This window comes from Dreissena polymorpha, chromosome 2, assembly GCF_020536995.1.
Source record: "Dreissena polymorpha isolate Duluth1 chromosome 2, UMN_Dpol_1.0, whole genome shotgun sequence".
Lineage (NCBI taxonomy): Eukaryota > Metazoa > Mollusca > Bivalvia > Myida > Dreissenidae > Dreissena > Dreissena polymorpha.
In genome coordinates this window covers 62,003,873-62,025,996 of record NC_068356.1, presented here as the reverse complement: position 1 = coordinate 62,025,996, position 22,124 = coordinate 62,003,873, and the positions used below count along the sequence as shown (strand labels likewise).

At 32.9% G+C, this 22,124-nt stretch overlaps 2 protein-coding genes across 3 annotated transcripts in view; one reads left to right on the top strand and one right to left on the bottom strand.

The window, feature by feature from the left end:
- Window positions 1-19,721, bottom strand: part of LOC127867265 (uncharacterized) — a 39,242-nt gene extending 19,521 nt beyond the window's left edge. For both annotated transcript variants that reach the window (XR_008043409.1, XM_052408291.1), the window contains exons 1-4: window positions 19,576-19,721; window positions 9,046-9,106; window positions 7,402-7,593; window positions 4,226-4,378 (exon numbers count right to left, since the gene is read on the bottom strand). Coding sequence is in view for 1 of the 2 variants with exons in the window: in XM_052408291.1 (XP_052264251.1) it covers window positions 4,226-4,378; window positions 7,402-7,593; window positions 9,046-9,103 (403 nt within the window). In the remaining variant the exon portion in view is untranslated. The remainder of the gene's footprint in view (window positions 1-4,225; window positions 4,379-7,401; window positions 7,594-9,045; window positions 9,107-19,575) is intronic.
- LOC127869767 (A disintegrin and metalloproteinase with thrombospondin motifs adt-1-like) overlaps window positions 1-22,124 on the top strand; it is a 214,104-nt gene that overhangs the window by 98,704 nt on the left and 93,276 nt on the right. The window lies entirely within an intron of this gene.

The window sequence follows — 22,124 nt, the reverse complement described above, 5'->3', positions numbered from 1 at the left end:
CTCAGCACCTGCTATTCATACTGCTATTCATCTTTGCAAGCAAAGTTAAAAAACCGATATCAAATATGCAGAAGAAAACCAGCATTCCGCAAACACGACTTAAGAAACAGCAGGAATCCTGTTGAAGAGCTGGGCCAAGTGAACTTTGGGAATGAAGAGCTTACATACAACGAGAAGCCAAGGGAGGTAATACTTTACTTATCAACTGAACTATATGTGCTAGGCATTTAATTTTTAATTATCTTATTAGTTTATTTTCAGTTGCCTTCTGGTCAGATTTTGTTGTTTTTTTCTTATTGAATCTAAAAAATGAAACGACTTATTGTTAACAATAACTTTTGTATCAATCTGTCTTAACTATTAATTTATTAAAATCATGATTCGCTGTTGATGGTTTGTTTTTACTGTCTATAATAACTTCCAATCAATAAATGTATGTGTCCAAGCACCTATATGAGTACTCGTCAGCGGTAGGGGTTAACGACCATTTATTAATACATTCCCAAAGCATTAGGTTACATTAGAGACAAGATGAAAGATCACCTTTACCAGCGCAAGTACCATACCAGTATTTTAATTTAATTGGCAGTCTTATCTTCTGTTGTTTATTGTGGCATGTGTCAGTGGCTATTAGAAATTAAGTAAGTGACCTCTTAATAGAATAATTACTATCGTTTCAATATAAACATGTACATATTGTGGTTTAGATTTATATTAAAGATGAATGAATGAGAATTAGTCAAAATAGTCATTCTTAAAGACTGCTTTCACTTAAAGTATAGAGGATTTTTGTTAATTTCGGTAATTGATGGGACTTTATTTAATCTCTATAACCTCGTGAAATAAAATAATTGTATCGTTAAACGAAAGAAACATTTTGTTTTAAATTTAGTTAATGCTTTTGTAGCAAAATACGAACAAACCCTGAGATGTTCTTCATGTGAGTACACTGTCAGTAAAATGCGTGCTTAATAATGTAATGAATGAGTACAGTTGAAAATATGTTCCATAACATATGTGTCGCTTTAGCTACATGAAATTATTTTCAAAATTAATAATTGATTTGCGGGGAATGCATGTTTGTAAATATTTTAAATTGTCAAGCAAAGCAACATGACAATGTTTAACTGATGTATTTAATCGACAACTATGACGACTTGCATTACATTTTGTTATACAATAATATATAAAAAAATTCTTCCAGCAACAAAGTTCTATATTCCACCAAAAGACATTTACTTCAATTCTATTTTATTTACAAGTTGAGTGAAAAGAAAATGCTTGACGTGCTCAAAGAAATAGGACAGCAACTCAAAAGAAGTACACAGGGTAAGCTCTGCGACAAAAAATTTAAACATGCATATCCAATTTATTTACAAACATAGTTCAAGAAGAACATTATGGCTATGTTTCAAAGAAATTCTATATAAGTAAATACTACGGCAGTGGTCTATGTCGAATATTTTTATCAAGGCTTTAGATGGTGATTTTGTACAGTGCTTTCTGTTTACTATAATTGTTTCAAATTTCAGAGTCAGTAAATTGTAAGAAGTATTTTAAACAGAACATTTAGAATTGGTAATGTACTGAGGTTCAATTCTTAAACACGATTATATTGTCTAAATATCATATCCTAATGAAATTCTGGTATATTTATTTGTTTAAAATAAAATCATAGTTTGGGTATAAAACTCAAACTGTAATTTCATTCAGAATATATATCTTTTAATGTAATGTTTTCAGCTGTTGTTCATTATTTAAGCCGTACATTTAAGTTTAAGCCTGTTTAAAAGCGACGTTTAAACAATTGTGCCGAGTCGACTGGTCCTCATTCAACTTGTTATTACTTGTAGTAAGTTGTAATACAATTAACAAATCCATACTTAATACCATCTAGTATTGATCAGATCCCCTAATGCCTGCCCAACAACTTTAATCTTTTTGATATAAAATCATTTAATGGTACTCTTTTATCTAACACCATGTTTATTTACCAATTTTGCATCATTGTAAAGCCCAGCAAATGGTTAGTTTAAACTGATTACATTATTGATGTTGCTTGTCAGGAAGATGTCAGGCAATTTGTTTATAACAAGCTCGTGTAAACTTTGTTATATATTGTTCAGGTGGAAAGAACAACAATCCGTCTACAAAGTATTCCAATGTATATTCCGAAAAATACATCTTTGTTTGTGCCTTGAAGGTCATATTTCTTTTAAACAAATCATCGACAAACCATAATTTAATTTAGAAAGACAGCTTTGTTATTGATACCAAATGGATTATGAGCTCAATAAAACGTTCTTCAAAAGACTTAGACTCTGACCTGTGTTCAGTGTTATTACATAGATCTTATATTTCGGTCCCGCAAAATAATTTTTCTTCTGAAAATGTGCATGTAGGCAATAGCTTAATGTAAATCAGTCTTTTTGAAATGATGAAGTTTCGGGAGATGGGGAAATTTTCATTTATCTATAGCGGAATTTAAGGGATATAATAAATATTTGTAACTGCAAGTCTTGATAAATCCAATTATGGTATAAATTGCTTATTTGTTTTGACAGTATAAGACATGAACATGAAGAAAACATGGCTAGGTAATCGATTTTGTTTCAAAACAAATTGTATTAAAGCAGGTTATCAATATTATCAATCTTATTTTTAGCTTCGAGTATAATAAAAAGCTGCCTCATTACGTAAACTTTGAAACTATATTTTCAATAAATTAGGCATTGAGATCATATGTACCAACTATAAAGGCTGCTTATCATCTTTAAGAAGCTCTTGTCATGTCCTGATTATTGCAATTGGAAAAGTTGTTGTATTTTTCATGTAATGAGGACTTTTAAATGAAGAGAATTTAGAACTGGTATGCACCGTGAAACACTCTTCGAGTATGAATTCACTTTTTATATGATATGTACCTTGTACTCTTAAATTTGAACTCAATGTATTGCTAATGAGGAGAAACAACACATGCGATTTGATTTATTTTCATTATTTAGTAGGATTTATAATCCACCTGCCATTAAAAAGTAAGTATGTATGTGCAACTTTAACAAACAATGATGCATTTCTTCTGTTGTTTTCATGAAATTTGCAACAATGTTACCTTCAGTAAAATTGAATATTAACCATTTAGTATATATATATGTATATATATATATATATATATATATATATATATATATATATATATATATATATATATATATATATATATATATATATATATATATATATATATATATATATATATATATATATATATATATATACTTAGATAAATATTTACTTTATAACTGAGTATGGTTGCTACCAGTGCGGTTTGTACCATACTAATACTGTGGTATGGTGTTAAATATAAGAAGTTTTAGAATGCGATTACATATAGCTTTCTAATTGTGTAAGCAATGTACATTATGGTATTTTACGGCGGCTTCTATTATGGCGTCAATTTCTCTCGGAAAACATGCCATTGAAATATTTAATATTGTCATTTGTACGTTAACTACCATGTATTGTACTGCGATGACATATTCTACTTCGATTAACAAGTTGGCGAAATAAAAATATGGAATACTATGTACTACATGTATTTAACCGCATTTAAAGAATCGTAGTAGGGGTGTTAGGACTTGAGGAACAGGTTTAAAGTACAATGCCAACATTATTCCACTAGATATATGATCAATTCAAGTCAATTCCAAATTGATGTTGAATCATATTGGTAAATATCGAATGGTCGGAAGCAACACGTGTCTTAATGTCAAAGAGTTCTTAAAAAGTATGTTGTTTATTTTCAATATTTAAATATTTGCCGATGGCAAAACACTTACATGTGTGCAGCTTTAAACTTAGAGACATAATAGACAGAATATCCAAAAGAATTATAGTTAGACAAACCAATACCTATACACGAGTGCACATACATGATGATTTATGAACAGGTTCAATCTACTATAACACAATTATCACACTTGATTTATTATGTATTAAAGTGAATTTTAAATTGATGTTCGGTAACATTGGTCAACATGGCAAGGTCAGAAGCAACGCATGCCTTAATATTAAAGACTTGTAACATAGAGATGTTAGTATTTTAATATTAAAATATTTGCTTAAGGCAATACACTTACAAGTGTGGGGCATTAAACTTGAGAGACATACATGACAGAATATACACACGCCAAAAGAATAATAGTACGACAAACCATACACATACCTGATTTTGTAGTGTTACATCCAATGGGGATCTCCAGATGCGTGCGCGTGCCACTGATATTGTATGGATTGTAACATGACACATTGAAATTGTTCGTTTCATTTCGGATGATTAGAGTAGTAAGTGTCGACGTACGATTGGAACTATACTTATCTGAAATTGAACAAGACACAAATATATATTTATTCGACTGTATACATTTAGTATTATGAGCATACAATTTAGGTCATGATTCAAATAGGCGAGTTGTTTTTAGTTGCGAGTAAGTTATTTGTATCAAATATCATGCTTTTTTCATAGTTGTGCACAGTTAAGAGTAAATGTATCAAAGCTTCGTTCAAATTAAACAAACAAATTTGTTGCTAGCAACAAGTGTCGTTATAACCATTTGTTTTTCAAATCTAGCTATGTGTATACGAAAGTAATTTGCTAATTGTGGAAAATAGCTGCCACTCATACGTTTGAGTAATCAATACAACTAATTTACAGCAAATTGATGTTCTTTTACAGTCATTTGAGATTTCATGAAATGTGTAAGCATGCTTTCGAAATAAAGCATGACTATATGTAATATTCCCAATATGTTTTTTATATAATACGAATAGGCGTTACCGTAAAAGCAAATGCATGAGCCTCAATATCGTATGTAACTATTTTATCAAATGAAGAGCGCGTCTAAGACATGATTTCGTTTGAATTAGCTCGATTGCTGTGTCAAAGCATTGACATGCAAAGTTTCTATATGAAAGGCATATAATATTTTAAAATGTTTTATTGATCATTTGTAAACATATTAAAAATATATGAACAAGTTCATTGTGTTTGAGTTGTTTTGCACACATCATCGTATTTTCCTCTTATTAACGGTGACTGATAAGTATTTTATTGTATGTTAAAAACCCGATACACGTGGCCGATTCGTTCAAATAGAAATCTTATCGACTTTTAAACGATTTAACGCTCACACTAAAAACTGTGTATTAAACATGTTCTTATATATTACAAAGTACACAATTATTTGTATCTGACGCACGAAGTAATTCATTCATTCTTGCACCCAAACATTGCTTACCTTTGATAGCAAAGGTATAACAATAACAATCCTTCTGTAGTGACTTTGGCTATTTATTGGTCTGTAGTGTGTATTTTTACTTGAAGGCACTCATAAATTCAAATGAAGCCCGGGTATACATTGTCCAGGGACAGCATACACATGATGCTGGAAATCCCTGGTGAAACATGGTAAATAACGGAAATCCCTGTAAATTGATACTTTTTCCAGGCTTTATCTTTGAAATGCAGTATTTTTAATGTTTTATGGACTTTTTATACCATCTTGATCCAGTTTATGTTAGAAAATAATGGAGACAGGCCGGACAACATTGGTCAAGCAGACAGCATGTGCGCATTTAGAGGAAGTAGCTCATGCAATACGCCTCAAGATTGGTTCATTGTAAAGGGCTGTGAATTCAAAGATAGGCAGTTGATTATTATAATTTCCAACACACAGTGTGATCCAGGGACTCATATAAATTGTAGGGATATTCAGCGACTAGTGGTAATATGTTAATCGTAGGCATTCTGGCTGGATATAATTTGAATTTATCGATAGGAGGAAAAAACATTGGCGAAAAAAGAGTTAGGACTTAACATGCGGAATTAATGGATTGAAAAAACAAACATGGTTTGAATATAAGTGTATCTTAAACATTTTGTGTATAATTCGGATTATCAACTTATGTCAACTTTGTATAGAGTTGATATCATTTTGCCCTGACAAAATTCAAATGTTATTATATTACTCTACAATATTTCACCATATAGGCAGACGATTTGGCAATGATTTTTTTTAAATATGTTTTTAATTTCTTTTGAAAAAGTGTATTAATATTCTTATTTGTATTTATTACAGTGAGAACGGAACATTGTTTATTTGAAACCATGGTTACATACCAGCATTTCTGATATATTCACCATGGAAAAATTGGAACATTTTCCAGCCTAAGTGGAACAAATGCGGTCTGAATTTTCCGTGTGCATGGAAAACTTTAGAAAATTTATACAATTGTGCGTGGTTTTCCATATACATGGGAAGGGGTTTTCGGTAGGTAATTGTTCAACGCGAGCTTGAAAATCCTTAAACATGTTCAAGGGTATTCATGGTAAATAATAATAAAGGGATGCTGGAATACCATGGAAACTATTTACGCCGATTTCCTTCTATATAATGGGCAATAATCCAGTATTTTTAAATCATATTCATTTTAAGGCTAGTTTGGGAAAGGCCGGAAACAGAGTCCGAACACTCAATAGAAAGAATATGAAGAAGTGAAACTCCAGCTGCTGGAGCAGTATTGCATTCTCATTATATACAATATAATTTTCAAGCCTCCTGTTTAACATGGAAAAACATGGAAAGCCCTTGGCAATGTATACCCGGGACAGTGGAATAGAACTGCACTGTGCTGCGTTATGATCATCATATTAGCTTGGCGATACAAGTCTTGTTGACAACTTTCGTGGTATAACTTTACCCTCGTACAACGACGTTTCAGGAAAGGGGGTTGTGGAATCTGTTTATCCGGCTCAACGTTCTTCCGTACCTAATGATTATTGCCCGGGGTATAAACCAAGGTTTAAATGTGTTTTGTTTCTTGTGTTTAAAAATACCATTTGTGAACTATCATACGTTTAGATGAATCTTTGTCAATGAATGTCAGTGCAAATATTATACAGATTTATTAAATATTAAATACTACTACTACTACTACTACTACTACTACTACTACTACTACTACTACTACTACTACTACTACTACTACTACTACTACTACTACTACTACTACTACTACTACTACTACTACTTATCCTGCTACTGCTACTTCTGCTAATGCTACTGCTGCTGCTGCTGCTGCTACTTCTACTACAACTATTACTACTATTTCTACTACTACTACTACTACTACTACTACTACTACTACTACTACTACTACTACTACTACTACTACTACTACTACTACTACTACTACTACTACTACTACTACTACTACTACTAGTAGTACTACTGCTAATACAAATACTACAGCTACCATTAGCAGCACCAGCAGTACCACCGCCACGAGTAATAATAAAAATAAAAATAATAATAATAGTAATACCACTTGGCGTATACTTACCGGGTAAATGTTCCTTTCCTGTGCCTGTGCAGTCTTTAGCTCGAGATATGCATTCGATAACTTCTGAACTAGCATTCGGACGAGATATTGTGCATTCGAATGTTTGGTTGGTTCTTATATATAGTTCAATCTGTCTCTCGGGATGTGAGGTAACGTTGCAATAAACAGGCACTTCATAGGATTGCACCAGATCTATTGTAATAAAGTACAATTCATATTTAACAAGGAAACGACTATGTTGATTATGAACATTAACAACCAATTCAAATTACAAGCGTTGTCTATTGGAAAGTTATTTTGAGACATATAAGACAAATTTAAGGACTTTGATACGTGATGCTACCCTTTTTGACGATGCATAAACAACGAACCAATCTTACTTTCAAGGTATCGCTTAGTACTGGATTTTTTTTTAAACATTCACAACCAATCTGGAAACTTAAGAACATATGTGTGGTTATATTTGTAAAAGCGAATCGAATATTTTGCTTTTGTTAAGAGTAAATTTCCACACATTTGCTGTCAAAATTAAAAAAAAGTGTTGGCATCATTAAATATATATGTGTATGGTCCATCGATTAGCTATCTTTGATTTTTTTTTCCAAATAAAAAAGTGGCGAACATTAATGGCCTCGATATTTTTTATATAATGCTTCAGCTGCTATGTAAATTGAGTCAAATTACTTAGCCGCTATTTTTGTCGCGTATGTTTTACTTTATATTTCGCCTTCTTGTTTATGTTAAGTTTCTATATTATTTCAACATCCGCTTAAGTCGACACTTTTTTCCCAAACATTTAAATAGCAAAACTCGTTCGCGCATACAAATGTCAAATCAAATAACTTTATATGTAGAAATAAAGTAATTGATTGTGCAAGTTGAAACGAGTAATGTGCAGTCATATAAATACATCATAGAAAAGAGCAACATTTGTATTCAACAAACCACATTTTTTTAAGATGAAGACATCATGAAAATGGTAAGACAATATTGTAAAAATCACGAATCCATTGAAATTTAAAGCATTAATAGGCATTACTTACAATCGAATTTATTGTATTCCAATAGTCGCGTCATGTTTAATTACTTCAGCTTGTAATAAAATGAAGCCTTTAAAACAAAAAATCTACTGCCTGTGGTGTAATTATTATCACGGTCATCAAAAGCATTATGTAAATAACTGCCCCTTGGGCGAGATTGCTCGGATTAAAGACCTGGACTTGCACACTTTCCCCCGGTATTTATGACACATCACGTGAGGTGGTGGTATGAGCCACTCTGACCATGGGTGATTCAAATCTACGCTTTTACATTTTAATCGAATTCAATTAATTCCGAATTTTAAGTTGACAGAGCAATGGTACCGAAATAAAGCGCATTTGAAATGACCAGCGTTAGCGCTCGCCACGATAGCGAGAGGTCAAGAGTTGGAGTCATTTACTTTCTGTACACGTTTTATTTACTCTTGACACTTTGAGCCAACTATTAACTAGTATAGTGAATAAAGCTGTCAAAACAGAAAATACGAATTAATTGAAAAAGGAATCCGTGGATGTTAACTTTAATTTATTAAGTATGAAGAACTATACGCGAGTATATGGTGTTTATTTTAACATTAAAACCGTGCAGTTCACTTCATCTTACCCATTGCAAGTCTCGAACTGCAGACAATCCACACAAGGAGCATACTGGTTGAAATCATTTCCTGAAAAAGTAAACATATGTATTCCAAACTATTAATATAAAAATAGTTAAGGTAACTATGAATGTTCACGTGTTTTCATTGTAATAGTTTTGGTAAAATATATCTATTACCATAACATTGAAAATTACAACGCAAGTTGTGTTTTTGAATGCACAAGGCGGATCACTGTACAAAAATGACTCGAGGTTTTTATGTGCACGAATCGCTCCAATTAATATGGTTTTAAATTTTCTGTGCTAGAGGAAATGTTTAGGGCATAAACTAGTTTTTTTTCGCACATATAACACATGTGTTTGTAAAATGGCAACATAATTTTATAATCAACCTATAAGGAGCACTAGTTACATTAGTTGTAAAATTTTGACATTTAAATTCCACGTTAACATGCTCGATCTATTATACAATTACGTTCTCTCCCCCTTCTCTCTCTAATAATATGTGACATGTGAATGGTTGATTTATTTCAATTTATAATAAACTCTGTTTTAAACATGAGTCTCTTGGAAGGGAAAGACCGCCAATATTATTTATCACCATAAATGATGCACGTGTTGAGTATTCAGCTGATATGTTCCATGTTACAATTATAGATTTTACATACATTTCAAATAAAAGCCGTTTAAATACACAAGGTTTTATATTTTTTAATTGTTTAATTTATAGCAATTTTATTTTTTTAGGTGGGGATATCTCAAATGTTCAACTTGTGCATTGTCCAATTAAAACTTTTCAATGAATAAGATATTAAATGTTCGAAATGTAAAATATATATTTACTTGTATTTTTAAATCTCATACACAACGCACAAAACTTTGTCACAACTCTAACGCTTCTTTACAAAGGTGAATGCTAAAGTATACACATTTGCAACAGTAACTTTAACGAACTGCCAATGTCTACTGTGATAATGTGAACACGTTTTGATTGGTCAACGCGTATCTTTAAACTTTGCGATGTTACACGTTTACATTTGCTAAGTTGTAAAGTATGTATTAAATCTCTACGCGGTGGAAGCCACAACATTATTTTTCGTCTTAGCCAGGAACCAATGCTACACTTACAGGCCGGGAACCATTGTCAAACGAAATTTTAATCCCTGATAAAATATCTGGGTAACAAACTGATGAGTACCGGTTAAATGTAAACATTAATTCTTCTGGTGCAATAACGAAAATAGTCAACTTCTGTGAATAAAGTATTATCAAAAATGTTATGTATCAGAAACTGGCTATATTTTACCAAAATGGTATTACATTCGATGTATATGCACTCAAGTTATTGTCAGTTCAGGACAATAATTGACACATACATGCTATGTTTTAGATTCCATTTTGGTTTCAAATATGCCTAACTTTCATGGCAGATTAGCACGATGATGATGGTCCTGTTCACCAACACTTTGTGTGTGCATGAAAGTGATAAATGTCCAGGGCAAGTGTATACTAAAATAACATCCAGTAACTAACCTGACTAACATTATTATAAGTTTCTAGAACATATGTTTTAGTCTGAACTGATAATATATCAAATGAACCAATATGACATGGTGGAATACTGTATTAATTGTGTATTGTTCAAACTTATTTATTTTAAACTGAACATATTAAATAAACCACACGGTTGAAGTTTTATCTATTGTCTTTTTAAACAAACACGTTTTTTAAATATAAGATTTTGTCCAATTCACTTGTCTATTTTTAATATCATGATTCATATTTTTGCTTAATTATTTGTACATACTTTTTTGTATAAATAAAAGACAAAGAAACTAAAAGCACTTCAGTTTAAATGTGTTATTCTTCTGTTGTGTTTCATATTTGATAAGGATTCGTCCAAAGATTTGTACCAGTTTTAAGGTGCGAAAGTACATGAACACCATCGAACTACACAGAAGGTATTGTTATGCAGCAAGTTTAATATTTCAACTGCAGTGACAGACAGGGACTATGAAAAGCTTTTTCTCTTAAGGAACTATATACACAAACCATTTTATAGTTATTTTTGCATAATCAATACAAAGTGTATGCATTAATAGAGGTATATATTTATGTTTTTGTTTCTATGTTGTTATTGATGCTGATTAGATGCATATAAACTCGGAGTATGCATATTAATAAAACAGTGGTTTCAAAATAAATAACAATATATACCCAATGATGCTTGTTTGTGGTCTATTAAAGTTTCTTTAGTTTCCAATTTTATGACATGGCTTTTGTTCTTGCTTTGGGAAAAAGGCCTGGTCTTTCAATTTAGAGGAGGAAATATCGACAAAACTGAAAAAGGGGAAGACATTTCCCAAAGTAAGGAGACATTTGGGGAAAATTGCATCATTTTAAAGAAATTTTCTTGGAAGGGGCCTTTCTCTTTGGAGAAGGGGCTATATAAGGCCCTTGCCAAAGAATGAAACAAATCCCTGTATACCCATATGGGTTTCTTTAGCAAATCTAAATAAATACTACATTAATAATTACATAACAATTTAATAAGCATACACATCTTACATGTTAAAGACAGTAGTAATTCAGTATCAACTTCATAAAGAAGTACAGCAGTATTCACAAAGTTTAATCTGTTAATTTATGAATTTGCAAATCTTGCTATACCAACATATAAAAGAACCAATTGACACTTAACAAACTATTATCATCAACATTTCTTGACTTTGGGGTTCACAATAACAACAAACATATTATATTGTACTAATAAATGAACTCAATTTCACATGAAATCTGAAATACTTAATGGAAATACTAAACAGCCCCAGTCATGAAAGGGGGCTGCAAGATCTTATTACCACTGCATCAAGTAATAAACATAAAATGTTGTTCGATTTGTTGAATTGTCAAAATTTGTGATTACATTTTTATTCAGTGTTTACTTGGAAGTTTTTCTTTCACTGCAATACTTGCACCATCAGGTATTTAAACCGAACAGTTTTTTGGTTTGTCAAGACTGGTCAATGAAACGAGTTAAAAGAACATTACTCTGACCATTACACTTTTGAACCTGTATTATTTTATGTTAACTGTTTATTTATCAAGATATCACTTCAAGTCTCGAGATGATACTTTCATCTCTTCCGTGAAAGGACCAAATATAGAATGTAAATCATATGAAGGCAAAACCACCGTAAACCTAGAATGTAAATCATATGAAGGCAAAACCACCGTAAACCATTGAAAACAATAGGTAAATACACATTACACAACATACTGACAACCAATCAAATAAATGTTAACATTAAGAATGTATGTATATTGTTACAACCATACAATTATTTGATGGTAAAAAAACAGTTATAATTTTGAATGACCTAAATTATATTCTGGTTTTAAATGGTTTGCCGTTGCACAGATAATTTGCATAATCATATATATTAAAATAAAATTTGTTAGAAGATATATGATTATGATATAGATTGTTTATCTATATGTAAACAAACAAATAGAGAATATGAGTAAGCACCTCACACCAAATATGCTGAGCAGCCTCACGAACTAAGCTTTTGAAGGAAAGGCACAGTGTTTTCAAGCTTGCTTATCACATCATATAAAATGATGTCCAGCAAAAGATGTTTTCTAGGCTACGCATCTCTTCGGAGTACATTGACATGTTTATGACTGTTATCAGACTCTTTTAGTAATTCGCTGTTCTACGCTGTGGTGCGTAGAGAGAAGGCCGGTGTGATATATTAAATCTTCTAATTTTTTAGGAGTAGTAGTAGTTCGCACTTTATCCATGGTCGATATGGCCTCAAATATCTTAAAATAGACAATTATCTAAATAAATAAAACCTATTTATTATAGTGTAGTCAGTGTTCGACACTAACGGGAGTCCGGTAGTCAGAGACTCGTGGAAATGAGACTCGGACTCCTTGTATTTGGGTCAAGTTAGTCCGTCGGACTTCTTCAAAATTATCTTTGAATTATATAAAAAATCCCTTTGTTTAATTCGTTTCGCAAAAATCAGAATGTCTGTACAAAGAAATTTGTACTCAGAATGATCATTGTCGATCAATGTCCATAAAAACGTTTAGTAGCATTTGTTTATTATCACATTTAAATTGTATTAATTTAATATTCACCCTCTACATACCGCAGAAGGAAGTTTTTTTATACCAAGTCATGATTTCACATTTCAACCACTGCTTGAGAGCTGTAAGAGTTCTTCTTAACAAGGAAGATGTTAGACAGCTGGTCTATTGAGAGTGAGAAGTGTTCAATCAAAACTAAGTGATGTCGGAAGTATATAGAAAACAAGTACACTGCCATCATTGAGACTATGCACTTTAAGATGAAAGCCCTGTCTACATTTTTAGTCTTTGAAAAGAGAGAACACAATTGAACTAGGTTAGATGGTGAAAATACAATGGGCATGAATATCGCATTAAATGGGAATGCCACTGCACCACAACCAACGTTACCGAGCTGAGTCTGGTCTGTGTTCAATAGATAATGGGACAGATTTCCAATATCAAATCAGAATTAATGTTTCAACCTCAAACTTTAAAGAACAAAAGTCTAATTAAATATATGTCATGTATATTGTTCATTTACACTTTGTTACCAGATAAAGTGTTTACAGCGAGCAGGTGGTCGAGAACCACTAATTGTGTGATCCAATGAACCTAACACTTATCTTCATGTATGAATATAACAATGATGATGATGATATATCGAAATCTTAATAAATCCTTACATGGGACCTTTCAAACATATGCAGTTAAGCTGGACAGTAAGATCTTCCACGATAACAGAAAGCATGCAACTACTAATGACAATTTGTACCGTAACACCGGTTGCCTTGAAAATGCTTTGTGAAATGTTGAATTGTGATTCGTCAACTTGTATTCTGTACAATTGTAAAGTGTTGTTGGATGCTGACTTGAAGGCGGGTTCCCACTGCCGATCCGATCAACTCAATTATCCCGATCACCGAAATTTACCGACAAACCCGATCAAGCTCGACTAGAAAGGGTATACACGTCTTCTTCTCGACCTCTTGTCGATAACACACGACCCCCACACGACTCATTCACGACGTCCACTCAACCATCTCTCCGATAACCGCTCGATCATCTCGACCTATACGCGAGCCCCATACGATCTCAGCTCGACCATGTGGACCTCAGCTCGATCGCCACCAGATCTTCACACGACCATATCGTGATGGTCGTACTACAGTCGTACAAAGCGATCTAAAATAACTCGGGTAGAGGTCGAGCGGATCGGGTACAGAGCTCGTGTATGGTCAAATAGCAAACGGGAAGTGATCGTGTACGGTCGAGTAGCCATCGGGTAGCAGTCTAGTAAATATGTACATCAAATCGAATAGAAGTCGAGTGGATCGTGTGGCGATCTCAAATAACTCGGGTAGAGGTCGAGCGGATCGGGTACAGATCGTGTAAAAGATGTCAATCCGATCGCCACACGATTGCTTCACGATCAACTCTCGATCTTCTATTCGACTTATACATGACCACTTCCCGGGCGCTTCTCGATCCATTTCCTACTCGACCGCTACTCGATATTGTTTGACATGTCAAAAAATATCGGGTAGGAAGCCCGAACAATGCCGACCTACCCGACCGTCCCCGACCACTCATGCCGACCAAACCAGACCAGTACTCGACCGCTTGGTCGGGCTTGATCGAGTTGATCTGATCGGCAGTGGGAACCCAGCTTGAAGCAGTTAACTAAAACCGATCGTACAACTTAGAAAATAATTAACATACTAATTTAGTTTTTCATCAACTTACTTTCAGATGACTCTATTATCTTTTATTTATTATCATGACTACAATATTAGGTATTTTAATATGTAGACTATATATATATGCACTTTCTTCATTTCCAGATCTGTAGTTTAAGAAGTTACATGTTTGTATTTAAACATGTAACCATGTTGAAGTAAGTCTACACACGTGTACTGTGGACATCGATCGAATTAAAATTGTATATATATATATATATATATATATATATATATATATATATATATATATATATATATATATATATATATATATATATATATATATATATATATATATATATATATATATATATATATATATATATTCATAATAGATTATGTGCATATCGATTTTGTAGAATCGGAACATGCAACATTTTACACTTTACAATTGTACAAAACATATATTAAATGGTGTATTTACGCCTTTTAAAAATTCTCTGTTTAACAAATGAGTTGAATATTCAACACGTGAAACATTTCTGGTGATGAATATTATTGGCGGGCTTTCCCTTCCATAAGCATTAGGATTACCTGTATTAACTATTTCATTTTAATTATGTATTTTTTTTATCTAGGTGCTAAAACCCGCATCATCGTTCACACTTTAAACAGAGTAGAACTCATGCGCCTTTGATCATGTCAATTACACACTTCATATAATTACGTCACGCGTCGTCTGCACGCTATTACCCCAAGTATTCACTTCAAATAAGTGATGTCGCGCGTTTAAAGCGTGCTCAAGCTCATTTAAAGCATGCTCCATAATTAGCCAATATCGATGTTTTAGATACAACGACCCTCCGTCTGAAAGTTGTCTTAAAAGTGAAAACGGATAATTGACAGTCAATTGTAAATCGCTCTCACATTTTTTTTTTTGGGGGGGGGGAAGTCTATATCACTTTAATGTTGAGAATGTGTTTTCAACTGTTACTATTTTTCAAAAGCAAATCAAGGTCACCTTCATGACGCATTGTTTTCCTGAAAAGGAAGGAACCAACTATTAAAGCCTCTGACCTTGAAAGGAAATACATGTTAATCAATACTAATAGATGCAATTTGAAAGTGTGCACAATTGTCATTAAAAATATAGGCTAGTTTGCAAGTAATTTATTATTTTTCAAACAGTACCGCTTTTAAAGCCGAAAGTAGGATTTCTATTCGTATACGTCCATTTCGACAAACGCGATTAATTTAAGTTTTAAAGCGCCAAAAAGACGGATTTCTGCCTTGTTACCACCAGATATATTCTAATTGGCATAGATACAATTAAATATATAGACTAGTTAGCAAGCAATATATTATTTTTCAAATGGTACCGCTTTTAAAACCGAAACGAGGATTTCTAGACGTATACGTCCATTTCGACAACCACGATTATTTTGAAGTTTTAAAGCGCAAAATAACGGATTTCTACCTTGTAATCACCATATATATTCTAATTGGCATAGATAAAATTAAATCTATAGCCTAGTAAGCAAGTAATTTATAATTTTTCAAGCCTTTAAAACCGAAAGTAGGATTTCTAGACGTATACGTCCATTTGATACACATTTAACGAAGCCTCTATAGAAGTGTATCCGATCAAATGAAGCAGAAGTGGCATCAAGTCAAAAGAAAGCACATACTATTTTACATAGATCAAGCGATTGGAAAAGAAAACCTTGTTGAGTAATTTGAATAAAGCCAACGTTCATTTCTACAAGCCACTTACAGTCATCAATTCATTTAGTTTAAACCTAGTTAATTTAGCTCGATTGCCTCTTATGTCTTATTTGAAACGCTCTCGAGTCCGTTTCCTGGGACTAGAACCAGTAATTCTTGTATTTGGGGGAGATCCTAAGAACGCTCCCAGAGTGGGGATCGAACCCAATGATCTCCCGGCGGCCACCATATACACTGCTCCACGGCTACCACTCAATGCCTTTAAGGGCTCAGATATCCACCCAGTTGATAGCACTATCAAAGTATAAGAGTGAAGGCCGAGTATAACAAAAAGTCAGATGAAGCATCCACAGCAAAACCCTATTCAGATTCAAAGGATCAATGTGAAAAGCGTTTCAGCATCAGCATCAATCAATGTAGATTGCTTTTACTACATACCCCAGTAGATGTAAACATACTTTAGACGATTGTAGGTGGTCATTGACATTGAAGGCGAATCTCCCTGTTATGACGTATATACGAAACTGGCAAGGACTTTTCGAGAGACGGACAGTGATTCGTAAGGCGGTTCTAAGCAGCAAGAATGTCTCTCCGGACTAAACATGCCGGCAAACACAGAATTGTCATCAAAAAGAATTACCGTAATTACTCTTAGTTGTAGTAACTTAAAAAATATGTTTGTTCGTGTCCGAAAATTTAGATAAGAACAATATTAAAATATGACAGGTTTCCGAAAATTTAGAGACAAAATTTAAAGGGTCCGAAAGTTATAATAATATTGAAATAAATGCAATAAATCAATGTACACTATATTTCTTGTGATTAACCCTTCTTTTTCTACTTAAAAATATAATAAACAACTTTATAGCTTTGCTAACTCTTGCCTGAAATGATATAGCACTACAAAGGAAAAGCAGACAACATTCTGCTTCCTTTATAGGACGACACTGATTCAAATGCTGTTGGGTGAATCCATACTTTTCTACCGGTATACATGGTTATTTACCCAATTACGCGAATTTACTGGTACATTGTCCTCAGGCATGCCTCTTGCAGGTGTTAAGACTTCAAACCGGTTGTAAAAACCCATGATCGAAGTGTCACAAGATAATCGACAACCGGGCCGAAGTCTGTAGAATATCGCGGTAAAATGTACTGTCCGACAATTATGAGACATTTACTATGAACAAAAACCCGTATGTCCGAAAATTGAGAGTCACACATAATAATTATTTTTGCTAAAAAAGAGGGTTCCGAAAACTTGGAGTGTCCGAAAACTTAGAGTAATTACGGTATATATGGGTCCTTTTAAAATACATCAGATTCCAAACAGAAAAGTGGCAAACCTAAAGCGTCGCAGTCAGTGATTTCTAACATGTAGAAAATTTAAAACCGTCATCAGAATTTGGTGAGGAAAATGACTATAGCATGCATTGTAGAATATTATGGAACGATTAACAATCATTAGTTATAGTACGTGCATGGGTGCAATTTGACAGTTTCCAATTGTCGATACACGCTGGCTGCTGAGGTTCTAGATAAGAGATGTGAACATTATCACTGTACATACTACGTGCTTTTTTCTTTTAAGAATAAATACTATTAAATACGTAAACATTCGAATATCATTCGGTAAATACACATACATTTATAGCAATTCAATTTTCACGATTTTGTAACTACAATAATCAAATCTCTATTATAATAAACGAATAGATTGGTGTCAGTGTAAAATATACAAATATTTAGTCTTGAGCGGATCAGTGGTTTAGTGGTTATCAATATAATTTATCAATATAAAGCATTAAATGACAAACTTCAATACATGCCAAAATCTGTGAAAAGGCCACTTTAAACCCCAATGAATCTCATTATTGCCGTTTTATGCAGCTATAATTTTAATATTGTATCAGTTATGTTAATCTGTGATCCTTGTCAATTGTTTTCTGTTATTTACAGTATAACATCACAATTGAAATCGAAATCGTTTGCTTCAAATGTTAACTAAATGATCATACAAAACTTATTTTTTTAATGAAATTTATTTATTGTTTGATTTTTCCATCACATTTAAGTCATTTCCGCATACATATTCTTGATGATTACGGCTTGTTATATTTCAACACCAAAATGTCATTACAGATTGATCTTGAGAAAACCCCTCCTATTTTGCACTTATTTTCCAATAAAGAACAAGGGGATTCGGAAATTGCTGAGTCAGTGTAACACGAAACTTGCACAGTAAACACAAAACAGTTGGTCAAGTTTAAAACCACAGGCATGTTTCAATAGGCAAGGCATGACATGTGTTTTATTGACTGAAAATCGACGGGAAACTGTATAGGGATATTATGAAGAGACGATGTGCGACGTACCTGTGTTTTCTGCTTAAGATTACCATATTGTTAACAAACCTTGCCTATATTCTTTCTAAAAAACTGTTTAATCAAAAGCTGTAAGAAATGTCATTCAACGTATTGGATGTAATGCCATATTTTTTTTCGCTGTGTAAGTGACTTTTAATTACTGTACAATGCATGTAATTCTGAACCCATTCCCAGTACTAATTCGTTTTACTTTGCAACAAATTCGACAACACTTCACTAAGCGTTTCTCTGATGGCTGATTAAACTTAGATTTAACTACAAATGATATCGTGAGTACAACAGTGAAATCAGTTGGTTGTACTGTTATTAAATCTCCCACTTAGACTGTTTTGGTTGACACATAATTTGAATTTACGCAAAGTTTGTTCCTCAATGCGGTGTAGCTAGTTATTGATTCGAGGTTTAATGGTTGAACTCCTGAATGCATGTTGCATATTTTGAAGTGAGATGCAGAGTCTTAAGCTAACATTTAAACACAATCTACCGTATGCTGAGATGCCAGATCCCATGATTTAACTTCGCTTTAAAACACCAACGTCTCTACATTTACAAAACTTGATTTAATAATATTTGCACAATTCACTTATATACTATCGCATGTCTATAACTTATATGTTTGTACTCAGTAATATTACTTACTTTCCAATTGTAAAATACCTTACCTCAATCTGAGTAATATCCCCGTAATTGTTTTATTTACATGCTGTAAATCACACTCATCTGTCTAGATGGATAATTCGCACACGAGGCATAGTATTATGTTTACTGAACAAGGTCTCAAACGATGTCGTAGGACAAGTGTGTTAAAAAGCGCAGTGGTCTAATTCTGCTATGTAGGCTTTCATTAAAATATCAAAGCGCTGAAGGCACTGAAGTTGTTTGCTATTGCATAATTTATGACGAAACTCATTTTTCAAAATGAATCACAAGGCTGAAATGAACACACACCATTCAAATTTATAAAGAGTGAGTTTGCTGTTTTGAATTCAATCTTGTATCGAAAGCATTGTGCTAAAATGTGACATTTACAATTCGCAATGCAATTTTTAATGACCCTCGTCATGCAAAAATGGGTCTTTTTCCATATGCGCCCATCATATATATATATATATATATATATAGCTCACTCAGCCTGCGCATCTCTCAGTCTGGTCAGGAGATACATAATGAGACCATAACACATTGGGTGATTTTATAGCGAACAGCATCGCCTCTGACCAGACTGCGGAAATGCACATGTTTGGCGTAAGATACGCTGGTCGAAACGCATATGACTCATTTTCGCATGAAGCGGCTTTGAAAGTGTGATTTAAATGTGTCGAAATGAAACTGCGTGAAAATCAAATATTAACATACGATATATTTCGATGGTGAAGAAATATACGTATAATAAGGCATTATAGCGCCGCATGTGAGAACACATATGATGTGCGCTTCCTTAGTATATTTTTTATCTACTTACACTAATGTGTGGTTTGACAATGATTACACACATTTCATGTGGTGAATATGCGACTTACAAGTAAAAAATCACACACTAGTTAAACTTTTGTTTTCAATTTAATAATTTAGAAACGTAAATTGCAAACTTTATTTCAAACTAAGCATTTACGCCGACTACCTTTTTAAAAGATATTTCTTGTTATATTTAGTTGTTGTTTATATTCGATTTTAGCAATTATAAAGGATTTTTGTGGTTGTCTATAGTATACCTGTAGTAATTGGTGAACTCATGTTCAACGTTTCCTAAATTGAAAACTGTGAATATAAACCAGCTTAACCTTCTACTATTGCGCTGTTATGACCCGTAAATACAAAAGATCGCCGCTGTCTGTTGAAAACAAAGGGACGTTTTCCAGAAATATCAAATTTAATCCCACTGTAAAAGCATGCACTAAGAACGACGTTATAAAACATCCAAATATACTTGTTTATCAGCAATAGTGTTAATTTTAAAGGTTGTCGTTGTTAGCGTAGTTAAGGGCAGACCGACTTGCAACGCTTAGTACTAACTTTAGTTGTTCGCCAGCGAACAACAAATAAACCACTATTAATAGATGTATGTTATATATATCTCAAGACTATAATCTAATAATAAAACACTGCCGTTATTGATTCCGAAAAGCATTAACAATTATCATGATGTTGACTTGTTACTTTAACATGTGATAACACACAAACATTAGGTTATCATGATGTTTATTAATTACTATAATTAAAGAGAAAAGACTTTGACTTCTTTTGTGATGCATAAGATTACGAATATGACTATAATGACTTTGATTTTGATTACGATTATGACGATGATGATTATTATAAGGATTATGCTTTTGATTTGATAATGTTGATGAAAAAGATGATAATGGTGATGATAATGTTTATCGTGATGCTTATGATGCCGCTGCAGCTGACGATGATATGATGATTCTGCTGCTGCTGCTGTTGATGATGATTATGATGATGATGAAGATTATGATGATGATGATGCTTTAACGAGTAAATGAGTAAAACGAAGTTTTATCTCTAATTGATACATAAATCACATTTACAACATTTTAATTGTCAACTTTGTTACCAAAATGGAAACCGTGGGCATTACAACAGCTGATTTATACTTCTCATTCGGATCAGGAAGAAGTACATGTAACACAAACAATAATAACATTCGATAAACATGTTCAAGAGGGACTACCATGTTTATTACTAATTCGAATGCAGGTGTGCATAACATCATGTTTGTTTTATCATGATTTAATATATTCTAATTGAGTTGTATAATCATTCAATACTAATTTTTCAAGAGATTCTATATTAATTTTTTGTGGACATATATTTATTTGAAAATCCAAAAATATTTTGCTAAAAATGTATTGAACATTTTTACAAATAATATACAATATACGTGTTGCAAATTTAGTTGTTTTTTTTACAGATCATTGTCACAGTTGGCCTGACACCAAGTCGATATCAACATTTTTAGTTTAATCTGCACCTATTTATGATCTCATCAACGGACGTATCATCGGTATCTGTTATAAATGATTTGTGCGCGAAAAACTTGTATGCAAATGCATAATTTTACATATGATTTATCAGCTTATTGTTGACCGAACAGTGACGCTGATCGTATGCCCTACTCTTATGTACGTATTAGTCGAACAAAGAAAGGAAATGCAAGTTTTACGACTTCCTTAACGTTGTGAAAGCATGA